General features: G+C 36.2%; 1 protein-coding gene across 2 annotated transcripts in view; it reads right to left on the bottom strand.

The window, feature by feature from the left end:
• CBLB (Cbl proto-oncogene B, E3 ubiquitin protein ligase) overlaps positions 1 to 12,775 on the bottom strand; it is a 326,701-nt gene that overhangs the window by 26,337 nt on the left and 287,589 nt on the right. For both annotated transcript variants that reach the window (XM_006872287.1, XM_006872286.1), the window contains 2 exons: positions 11,536 to 11,676; positions 3,287 to 3,406 (listed from right to left, as the gene is read on the bottom strand). In XM_006872287.1, coding sequence (XP_006872349.1) covers positions 3,287 to 3,406; positions 11,536 to 11,676 — 261 coding nt within the window. The remainder of the gene's footprint in view (positions 1 to 3,286; positions 3,407 to 11,535; positions 11,677 to 12,775) is intronic.

Raw genomic sequence — 12,775 nt, 5'->3', positions numbered from 1 at the left:
TTGGTCCAGGACCGGGCAGTGTTTCGTTCTATTGTGTTTAGGATCGCTATGAGTCAGTACTGACTCAATGGCATCTAACAACAACAACATCATTATTTAACTACTATTAAGAAATATTCATAAGCAAAATTATGATAAATGCAGAAAATATTATTAGAGCTTGTCAGAAATTTCATTTTACTTGGATCTGCAATCAATGACCATGGAAGCAGCAGTCAATAAATCAAACGATACATTGCATTGGGCAAACCTGTCACAAAAGGCTACTTTAAAGTGTTCCAAAGCAGCAAAGATGCTCTGTGGAAGATTAAGGTTGCCTGAACCGAGCATAGTACTTGCAATCACTTCATGTGTATGCAAAAGCTGGACAAAGAATAAAGAAGCCCACAAAAGAACTGTTGCATTGAGTTATCATGTTGGTTGAAAACTATTAACTATGTCATGGGCTGTCACAAGAATGAACAAATTCATTTTGGAAGAAGTAGAGTCCAAATGCACCTTTAAAGCGAGGATGGTGAGACTTCATTTCTCTCACTGTGACATATTGACAGGAATGATGTACTTTCCTTGGAGAAGTAACATCATACTTGGAAAAGTGGAGGGTTACTGAAAAAGTGGGAGACTCTCAGTGAGATGGACTCACACAGTGGCTGCAACAATCGGCTTAAACAAAGCAACAATTGGGAGTATGATGCCAGAAGAGGCAGTATTTGTTCTGTTATACATATATACAGATTGGATCCTCATTTTGGGTTGCAGAAAATACCATTCTTGACTATTCTGATCCACAGGATTTTCAACTGGTCATTTCCTGAAGTATTTTGCCAGACCTTCCTTCCTAGTCCACTTTCATCTGGAAGCTTCATGAGATCTATATAGCATTATACAAACATGTAGTCACCACTGATAGATGTGTGGTAGCAATGCTTGAGAAGCACTGGCTGGGAATCAAACTACACAGGAGACAACAAGTCTACCACTGAACTACCAATGTCTCATAAAATGCATTGCTTTTGTTGTTATGTGCTGTGGTCGGTGCTGACTCATAGTGACTCTGTACAGGGTTTCCAAAGCTGTAAATCTTTATGGGAGTAGAAAGCCTCATCTTTCTTCCATGGAACAGCTGGTAGTTTCTAACTGCTGACCATGAGGTTTGCAGCCCGATTTGTAACCACTATGCTAAAATGCATTAGTTACTATAAAAAAGGGCTATTAGAAACTTGAAGGCACATAAGCATTCTGTCTCAAGGTTTACTTAGGGGTCAGATAATTGTTAATAAAACCTGCTTCTAAAATTTGTCTAGAAGGCAGTTTCCCTCAGAAATAAACTACAAACTGGAGCCCATTGAGCTGCATGTGAACAAACATTCTGCTTCAGAAAAAGTATCTTATTTTCTATGACTGTGTTTTTCTAGAATTCAGGGAGTAGCCAGATTACTTGGTGTTACAACTAGCCAAGGCCCTTAGAGTCATAATCAGGACTGTTTTATCATTTAGGTAAAAGCTGGTTCAGGCTTTTGGTAAATGCCTGTTTGGGGATATTTCAACATGGTTTATGACTCACAGTTCTTCCTTGAAACTTCTAGGGAAAATACTATTCCGAATTCATATAGCTTGAAACCATATATGTAAAAGGTGTTCCTTTAGGCTTTTGTTGTTGTTCTTAAGTGTGCTGGAGTCAGTTCCGACTCATAGTGACCCTGTATAGGGTTTCTGTGGAACAGCTGGTGGGTTTCAACAGCCAACCTTGTAGTTTACAGTCCACTGCTGACTCTATAGTGCTGTATTACAAAGAAACTGAAAATAGAGTGGTTTGGCCACACCACTCCCTATAATTTGAGCATAACTTTCTTTTAATCCAATGTCGAAAGTACTGAATATATTATTTTAAATCATTCACGGTACTTTTTTCCAAGTTGAATTTTAATCCTGGTACCTTAAATGATTTGCTTCCTTCTGATATGAAAGTTCTCAGATAATGGCTCTCCTTCTTGACTTTTTACACTTTCCTTTCATTTTATCCTTTCTTTTGGAACTACAGGGTTTCACTGGATACACACTGAAACTGTGCAATAACTAGAAGTAATACTGACGAAAAGCAAAGACAACAGTCTTCAGTATGAGTTGCACCTCAATATAAATAAAACAAAACCCCTCACTTCTAGACCAATAAATCACACATGATAAATGGAGAAAAGATTGAAGTTGTCAAAGACTTCATTCTGCTTGGATCGCTATGAGTCAGACCCAACTGGAAAGCACTTGATAACAACAAAGCCAGACACTTGTGGTAATTCTCTTATAGCAGAACCAAGAGAAACTAAGGCACTGAGATTTGAGAATAACAAATGGCAAAATTTATAAAATAAGACAAAAATCTATACAAGAAAATTTTATGATGCTTACAATTGTGACAAAAATATTGTTCATATCACTAAAAAAATGTTTGGCCCAATACACATTAGCTACTCTTCCTTTTTCCCTTCCTAATTCCTTTCCAACAATCCATCCACCCACCTATCTAAGACACATGACATGGAATAACTAGGGTTAGAATCAAACAATGACTCTGTCTTCAGAGTAATGAAACTCTAATGGAGGAAACAGGCAAGTAATTAATGATAATTTTTGAGTTGTGATAATGAATGAATAATGAAAGTTTAGGAAATGACAGGTGCTATAAAGAAAAACAAAGAACAGCAAGGAGGCAAAAAGTGATAGCAAAAGTGAGGTAAGATATTTTAGATACAGTGCCTGAGACAGCCTCGCCAAATAAGCAAAGGAGTAGTATTTTATTATAAGTAGTTATTAGAATGATTTATATTTAGTATAATAGTATATGCTTCTACTTGATGGTTGGTAGTGGAGCAATGCACTCTAGCCCCAAGTAAGCCATAAAAAGGAATAGTCTGGTACTTATACAAATTCTACAGAGATTTCTTCCATTAATGGAAAAATAAGAGTGAGAACACAGCATTTCAGTGCACGTAACTGACAAGGCAAGAGTTTGAAAATGAACAGATTTTGAATAAAAAATGTACTGACGAATCAAGATAATACATGAAGTCTGATTTTTTTCCCTTTTTGAAATTAAGTATTTCATGAAGCAATTTGTAGGCATTCCTCTCATAATAAAAGATTTACAAGTGAAATGCAAAGGTGATAAAAATACTTTCTTAGGCAGGCAATCATCATTACATGACATAGAGAATAAAAAGGTACTCTTAAAAGCAAAAGGCACTAAGGAAACATAAGGTGGTATTATTACTGTTATTAGCCAACTCACCTGAACATGAAGGAAGCTGATCATAGTCTTGCGATGTTCTGTTGGATTTGACATTTTCACCTGGTAATCTCCTAGCAGGAGGTAGAGGAACTTGGCCACTTGCTGGATCAAAAAAGGGGTCTTAAAAATAAAGATTATTTTCAAATTAAAAGAATGATAACTTTTGATTGGCAGAAGATTAAAAAAAAAATCAAGAATTTTCTATAAAGATCACTGCTTTAAAATGAATCAGAAAATTAAGTTCATAATTGATATTAATTATTTTCTAATCTAAGGAGATAACACTTGCTCAAAACATGCTTTTTCACTGATTTGTAATTATATACAATAGTTTATATTTATAATTTTCACTTCTCTTATTTAACTGTCAGATAATTGTTAATAAAATCTGCTTCTAAAATTTTTTTGCTATCCCTATCTGTCCTGTACAATGAATGTAAACTGCTTTAAAATAAAAGTGAAAGAATGGGTTTTGGATTTTGCCCTTAACTATTAGAATACTATTAAATAACTTAAGCCCTCTAAGCACTGTTTTTAGTTGCTACTGAATGAATTCTGACAGATGTCCACCCCAGAGGACTTCCAAGGTTGTAACCTGGTGGGAAGTAGATCACTAGGGCTGTCTTCTGAAGTACCTCTGATGGGTTTCGAACAACCAATTTGGCTAGTAGCCAAGTGCTTAGCCATTCATAACACCCAGGTAAGGCAGACTTACCTGTAAAATAGAACTGACATCACAATATTTGTGATGATTAAGAGAACTAATACATATAAAATCTCCTACACAAGCAAGTGTGATACCGGACATTCTATAGGAAAAGTCATTATTGCTCTTTGATGTATTGAACAGTACATTCAATTGTTAGCAATTGTTCTATTATTGATTTTAAGGTTTTTATAGTTAAATAGGGTTTTTTTGATAGCCAGTAAGAGAGTATATGAAAGTGAAACTTTGAATTGTAGACAAAAATTATTTTATTATCAACAACAACCATTATAGATATTCGGAACCCTGGTAGAGTAAAGGTTAAGTACTTCGTTACTAACTGAAAGGTCAGCTGTTTGAATCCACCAGTAACTTCCGGGAGAAAAGACCTGGTAATGTGCTCCAGTAAAAATTGTTATGTTGTTAAGTGCTGTTGAGTCGGACCTGACCCATAATGACCTCGTATAGGGTTTCCAAGAAGCAGCTGGTGAGTCTGAACCACCAACCTTGCAGTTCAAATGACTTTGCCGTCTGGTGCATTAACCCACAGCGCCACACCAGGACTCCCCAGTAAAAGTTACAGCCTAGGAAAACTTACGGGACATAATATAGGGCCACTATGAGCCACAATTAACTCAACGGCACACAACAACAATGATAGGCATTCACAAGAACTAATGGGAGATAAAAGGTGTCCAGGTAGCCCCTGTGGGTTAGGTGTTGGGCTGCTAACTGCAATATTGGAGGTTCAATTCCACCAGCTGCTCCAAAGGAAAAAGATGAGGCTTTCTGCTTCTGTGAAGATTGAGTCCCAGAAACACCATGTAGGGTTACTAAGAGTTGAAAGTGACTCTATGACAGTGGGTTAATGGGAAAAAGAGAAATTTTGTCAGAGTTGATACATTAAAAATCGTTAACCTTAAATCTAATTCTTTTATGTTGTTGTTAAGTGTCATCAAGTCATTTTCAACTCATAGTGACCCTATATGGTGTTTCAAAGGAGCAGCTGGTGGATCTGAACAGCTGACCTTATGGTTTAACAGTCTAGTGCTTATCCTACAGCACCACATGAGGACTTCAAGCAGCATGTATATTTAAATCCTTAGAATTGATTTTTGTTTTGAGTTGTTGTTGTTATATGCCGTGGAGTTGGTGCTGATTCATAGTGACCTTGCACAGGGTTTCCAAGGCTGTAAATCTTTACGGGAGCAGAAAGCCTCATCTGTCTCCCGTGGAACAGCTGGTAGTTTCTAACTGCTGACCCTGAGGTTCGTAGCCTGATTCATAACCACTACAACACTCTGCTTTTTTCTCTAACAATTTTGGTTACCAATTTGACCTCAACCTTCTCTGTTTTACTCTCTCATGTTACTTTCTTTTTATATCTGCCAGCATTTACAAAGGTCCTATGAATTTCTGATAGCAGGAACCTTATCTATTTCAGAATGTTTATATGATATATTTTAATACATACACAGGACTTAGCATATTGGGTGGAAGAGAGTCTGACTAAACAAATATTTACTTTTTACTATTAAAGAGCTCTGGTGTTGCATGTAAAGTAACCTTGCAGTTAGCAGTTCAAACCCACCAGTTACTCACTGGACACCCTATAAAGGGTCACTATGAGTTGGAACCTAATACTTAACAGCACTTAACAACAACTACTAACACTAAAAACAATGCCTACTTCTTATGCTATTTTTGACTAGATAAATAAGGCAGAAGCTAGAGACAGTCACTATTTTCCCCTACCCACCTTTTTTAAGAGCCCTGGTAGTGTAGGGGGTTGTGAGTTGGGCAGCAAACCTCAAGGTAAGCAGTTCGAATCTACCAGCTACTCCGTGGGAGAAAGATGTGCCTCTCTGTTCCTGTAAAGACTGAGAGCCTTGGGAACCACTATGAGTCAGAACTAACTCCATGACACACAACCACCACCACCCCTTTTCAGAGTATATGAATTGTCAGCTTTGATGGGAACTTTCTAATCTAAACAAGGTTACTTAGATTGTTTTCATTTATTTCAAGATTAAAATAACTCTGAAAATTTGAGTCATTAATATTTGAAAAGTCAATGGCTAAGACTCATCAATTTTGCTGAAAAATTCAGGAGTTAGAGCTGAGAAGGACATGATACAAATGTTAACCTGGTTTTGGAAGAGGGACCAATGAAACTAAATCTGGTGATTTTTTAATATGTTTATAAATTTCCCCAAGAATGAATTTCAATATTCAATAAATAATTATATATTTAGTTATTGTGTGCTCTAAAATATTATCAAAATAACATTGTTATTGTTAAGTGCCATCAAGTCAGTTCTGACTCACAGCAGCCTGTACAGAGTTTCTGAGAAGTGGCTGGTAATTTTTACAGACTGACCTTGTAGTTAGCAGTTTAGTAGTGCCACACCAGGACTCCACATTACCACACCAGTAGGTCAGATAAAAGATTGTCGTTAACAGTGTATAACTTTTAGATTTTCTTCAGTGCTAATTTGTAGGTTAGATATGCTCATGCTATTTTCAATTATTTATTCATTCAGGGTTTAAAAATAACTTTTAGATCTATTCCATAGGCACACTAGAAAATGATATGTTGTTGTTATGTGCTGCTAAGTAAGTTCCAACTCAGTAACCCTGTTTGAGGTTACTATGGAGTATTTTTGAGTAGTATTATAATGCTCCATTAACCTATTCTACTTAAAAGTCAAAAGATATACTACAAATGTTGTCATAAGTAGCAAAAATAATGATTTGTGATTTAGTTCTTGCCACACACTATCTCACTAAATTTGCTACTGGTCAGGCATAGGGTAGGTAAGCTTCTAGCAGGTTATAAAATTGTGCATAACTATACATTCCGATTTTAAAGGAAAAAGATATTATATACAGCACAATGATTATAGAGTGGTGGTGGTGATGTGCCGAAGAGTTGGTTCCTGTTAAGGTTTCCAAGGTTTTAAATCTTTATGGAAGCAGAAAACCTCATCTTTCTCCCACAGAATTGCTGATAGTTTTAAACTGATGACCTTGAGGTTAGCAGCCCAAGTATAATTTTCAACTGTCCCTTAAGGGGAAACTTTTGAAAATCAATACTTGTTTAAGAATAAACTCTTCAAAAACTATTTAAATTTTTATATCCATATTTACGATTAAAACATGCAAAATGAAAATGCTTGAGAAATGGATGAATAAACACAATGTAATTAATCTCCTCTAAAAAACAAACATGAGCCCTGGTATGGTGCTATAGGATAAGCACTGGCCTGGTAACTGCAAAGGTGGCAGTTCAAACACACACTTAGAAACCATCTATAGGGTGGCTATGAGTCAGGGCTAACTTGATGGCCCAGGGCAACAAGAAGCGGCAGCAAAAATAGTCTTTTATTATCATTGCCTATGTTTTACAGTACAGTAAACACAAAATTGGCAGTTTAATACTTACTTTGTTGTTGTTTAGTGCCATGGATTCACTTCTGACTCACAGTGACCCTGCACAGAGTTTCTGAAGAGTAGCTGGTGGATTTGAACCACCGACCTTATGGTTAGCAGCCAGAGCTTATCCTACAGCAAGCATTACACTTACTTTAGTACTTGCTAAAAAAAAAAAAAAAGCCCACTAGGAAAGACTTGTTATGTGCCGTGGAGTCGGTTCCGACTCATAGCAACCCTGCACAGGGATTCTGAGGCTGTAAATCTTTATAGGAGCAGAAAGCCTCATCTTTCTCCCACAGAACAGCTAGTAGTTTCGAACTGCTGACCCTGAGGCACGCAGCCCAATTTGTAACCACTATGCTACAAGAGCTCCTTAAGGATATATGATTAGCTAACTATAACCGACTCGACGGCACTTAACAACAACAACAACAACAACAACTATAAAACAAAGAGCAAAGAAGTCAGTTTGAGAACTAAGGTGGTTCCTGCTCAAGTCTTGGTATTTTCAACAGCTTCAAATGCATCTGAAAGATGATAATGAATACAGAAACGGCTTCAAATGCATCTGAAAGATGATAATGAATACGGAAACCAGAAAAAAAAAAATGTATTTGGAATTATGGTGCTGCTGAAGAATGTTGAAAGTACCATGGACTGCCAGAAAAACGAACAAATCTGTCCTCAGGAAAAAGTAAAGACAGAACATTCCTTAGAAGTTTACTCTGGACATAGCCTCAGGACAGAAGTGTCCCTGGAAAAGGACATCATGCATGGTAAAGTGGCGGGTCAGTAAAAAAGAGGAAGACCCCCAACTAGGTGGGTTGACGTAATGGCAACAACAATGGGCTCAAATATAACAATTGTGAGGATGGCACAGGACTAGCCAGTGTTTCATTCTGACTCTGTGAGTCAGAATTGATGTGAGGGTTCCTAGCACCAATAATAAACAAAGAAGTGGAAACATACACAGCAACCAAAATTATGTTTTACAAGAGTATTTAAAAGAATTTAAAAAGTTCATAATACATTGATTACAAAAAGACTGTAAATAGCATAGACTGTGAAAACAAATCTATATAAATATGAACATATGTACATATACAAAAATGTAGAAGGAAACATAGTAACCGTTATTTCTAGGAAGAGGGAGCATGGCATTTTTCTTAAATTTTTTTTCTTCACACTATCTGAATCAATCCCAAATGTTTATGCAAGCGTAGGAAAGGAGGCATATAAAACTGAATTGCTGAAACAGGGACATATTCCCTTGCTAGGGGTATTAAAAAGCATCTGGAGGATTTATTAGTTATTGCCAAAACTTTTACAGAATATCAGTGATGAGTCTAATTGCTGCAAAGACTATGGAAAGCTATTTAGGTAAAAAAAGTTTCTCCCTCTTTGCTGCTCTCTTTTTAATTCTCCTTCATAAAACCCTCAGTAGGCAGTTAAAATCTTCCAGTGGTAGAAAACTCCCTATCCCTCAGAGATGGCTTACTCTACTTATGAAAAATTCTTAATAATTTAGGAAGCTTTTTCTTAAGATGAGTGAAATTTGCATTTTAAATACTTCCTACTGGTCTTCTACTTTTTTGGAGAGACACATGGAATAAATCTAATCATTCTTTCACAGATACTGTACGTGAAGACAACTCTAATATACTCCTATATCTACGATCTTCTCTTCCTTTAATTATCTAATCTACTTGATGTGGTCTGAATCCCCTTTTTTTCATCCTTGTTGCACTCCTCTAGAAATAACTTGACCTAATATTTTCAAACTTGAGTATGCATCAGAAGGAAGACTTGATCAAATACAGATCACTGGGTCACAGTCCCAGAGTTTCTGATTTAGTAAGTCCTGAGTGGATCCCAAGAATCTGTATTTATAACAAATCCCCCAGGTGATACTGATGTTGGTGGTTTTCAAACCAAACTTTGAGGATCACTCTAGTAATCCTTCAATCCGTCAAGACCTAAATGCAGTGGTCCCCACATGGTTGACTACTGCGTGACCTTACTCATTATTTTAAAAATTCTGGAAGTACAACCACCCAGAGATATTAGCTCCCTAGGCGGCCACACCACCATAGTGCTTCACAAAGGTCCTAGTCAACACGACTCCCTAAATCCTTTTCAACAGCTTTTGCTAATGATCCACATTTTCTCTAGATTTTACTTATGTAATTGTATTACTAGATCCAAAAGAAAAGCTTTAGTTTATTCCTACTAAAGACCATTGCACTAGCCCTCAGAGTTGAACTGTGATTTCAAGATTTAAAAATGTAGATTGAATTTCAGAAAAAAGCAGTGAAGAGATTCCAGGCTAGAGAAACAGTGAAAGGAAGGTGGAGTTGGCTGCCAAATACTTGTGTAATTTGTACACTGCACAAGGGCACATAGTTATGAGCAGAAATGGGGTTATACTTCAGCCTTTGCTTTGATCACTAAGCCAACAAACCTAGTAGAGTGGAAAGAGGGGTGCCTTTATCAATGAAGCATTTTTTTTGTAATTCAGAGAAAGCTCCTATATGCTAGATGTAACCTTGGGTTTGGAGACAAAATAGTAGTACAAAAGCTTTTTTGAGGCCTATTCATATTTTGTTAACATATAGTCAGCCTGCCCAGAGTAGATGGGCCACATACTGCACTGGAATATAATATTTTAGAAACATTATTATAAACGTGAACTTATATGTGTGTATTTTATATGTGAACTTATTATGTGTGTCTTAACACTTGTGTGTCTTATCCTCACTTTTTCTCAAACTCTCTAAATTACCAACGTGGGTGATACAAATAGTTATGCACTCAACTAGTAACTGAAATGTTGGCACCCTGAGGTGCTTGAGAAATCAGCCTGAAGATGATAGTCTTGAAACTATCAGTTCTACTCTACTCTACACACATGCCATCAATGTGAGTTAGAATTAATTCATTGGCAACTGCCATCACCACCAACAAAGGCGAATGATAATTTCTTTGGGAAATGATAATGATTGTTTCCCAAATTTCAATGAGGCATATACCTGATCAAAGGCAACACAAATCTTTTTAAAGGCTTATCTCAGACCAAAATATAAGGAAATTATTAAAAAGAAAATGCTTACCTTATATTTAATCAAGTCAAATCATGGAGGCAAACAGTTTAGAGGACAGATCACATTATCATTAACAGGATAGATTAAACAAACAAACAAAAACCCAAACCTAGTGCTGTCAAATCAGTTCTAACTCACAGGACAGAGTAGAACCACCCCAGAGACTTTCCAAGGCTATAAACCTTTACTGCACCAAACTCTGCATATTTCACTCATGCAGAGTAGGTAGTGGGTTAGAACTGTTCACCTTTTTGTTCACAGCTAAGAGTTTTAACTACTGTGTCATTAGAGCTTCTTACAGGACAGATTTGAATATTTAAAACCAGCAGATTCAACACAACTGATTTTATTTCATTTCTTCATAATTCTGATGAATGGACTAGAAGGTTTATCTAGTCTTTTCATTTTATTTCTACTACTCACTTCAAAAAAAAATTTTTTTTAAAGCTAAGTATGTTTCCTTGAAGATCGCTATTGGTGAGTGGATCCATTTAAACACTACGAAAACAATAACAGGAAAAGTAAAATACAGGTACTGCAGAAAAAAATCTGGGTTTTCTTTGTATTATCTCAACATAATTTATCAAAAGCTTATGTTTCTGAACAATACAAGGGTCTTAAAAGACACTGAGTAAGACTTTACACAATTACGATTAGAGAAACGTATATATCGGGAATTGAGAGACAGTTTAAATGTTGTTTCCTTCACTATTAGTCTACCTATTTAGCTCTCTGTTTTCCAGGACTGTCTTTTGTAAGGTGAGAGTGCCAGCTGGGCATGATAATCTCTACATTAGTATTTCTACTGTACGATTCCAACAGCTCTGTCTTTGTAATCCTTTTAGCATTCAACCGACCAAGACATGCCCCACTGCCACTCTCACCACCCATGGATTTTTCTGCTAGCGAGCTACATGTGAATGGATTATTAATGTTTATTTTGCAGTAGAAGTTCTGAGATTGTTTTTGCTTTAAGTGAAAGATTTTCTTTGACTTTTCACTCGTACCTGAAGGAAGAAGGAAAAGGTCCTGTCCTGAGGATGGTCGGCTACTGGAGCCAGAAGGTTTTGAATGTTCAATGAGACTATGCCTTGCAGGAGGTGGGGGAGGTGGGAGAGATGGAGGGTGGGCATCAAAAACATCTTCACCTGCATTTAAAGAAACACCATTATCAAAGGTAGAACTTCACTAATCAAAACACAGTATCAATAAAAGTAATAATTGATTATCTCTAGCTGCTTGAAAAGAACTTTATTGGCAGGATTTATGCAGCAGTTCAATGATTTTGATAATGGTATCTAATTATTGTGTGGGGTGCTTGATCACATACACACATACATACTTTTTCCCCTCTCTTTCTGTTAAAAAGCAGTTTTGCAGGTTATGAAGGAAACAACTTATAATTCACTTGTAACCTTTATAAGACTGCTGGTGTTAAGTGCTACTGATTTAATTATGATGCATAGCAATGACGTATGTACAGTGCTTCTGAGGCTGCAAATCTTAATGGGAGCAGAAAGCCTTATCATTCTCTTACAACCACGTAGGGGTTTGAAATGCAGACCTTGAGTTTATTTTATTACGACACAGGAAGTTTGAACTAAAATGCATGAATGGTTGTATCATCAAAACAAAATGTAACGAAAGAGTTCATAACCTTTCATTATAAAATCATACTGTACACTTACTGTCAAAATTTATGCCACAGTGTACTTTAAATTATAGCTTAATTTTCATTCTGCTGGACTTTATTTAAACTAATTTCCCCTATTTTCAAATGATAGCTTAATTTTCATTCTGCTAGACTTTATTTAAACTAATTTCCCCTATTTTCAAATGATATAAAAACTATACCTAGAGAAGTGAACGTATACTCTTATTTCTGATATCTCTAAAGGGGAAATGATAAACATGAAATAGGTGTATGGTTTCATTTGTTTTTCTTACATTTACATGTTTTGTCAGGTTTTATAACTAGAACTTTACAGTATGCTTTTATGTGCATTTTCTTTTTAGTCCCTGACACATCTTAGTCTTCTACTCCTATTTTCCCTTACCTTGGTTTCCTTACCAGTCTTTAAAAAAATAAAAACAAAATGGCAGCGTATGTATTTCTGTAAACTGCATCAAATATATTTTTAATGATGCAAAACACCTACATATTCCAATAAAAACAATTCACACATAAGTAAGTTTAGTGACTAAACCATACCCACTGCCACTGACTCCATTGCGACTCACAGTGAC

This window comes from Chrysochloris asiatica, unplaced genomic scaffold (genome assembly GCF_000296735.1).
Source record: "Chrysochloris asiatica unplaced genomic scaffold, ChrAsi1.0 scaffold00191, whole genome shotgun sequence".
Classification (NCBI taxonomy): domain Eukaryota; kingdom Metazoa; phylum Chordata; class Mammalia; order Afrosoricida; family Chrysochloridae; genus Chrysochloris; species Chrysochloris asiatica.
This window is presented reverse-complemented; position numbering and strand designations above follow the sequence as displayed.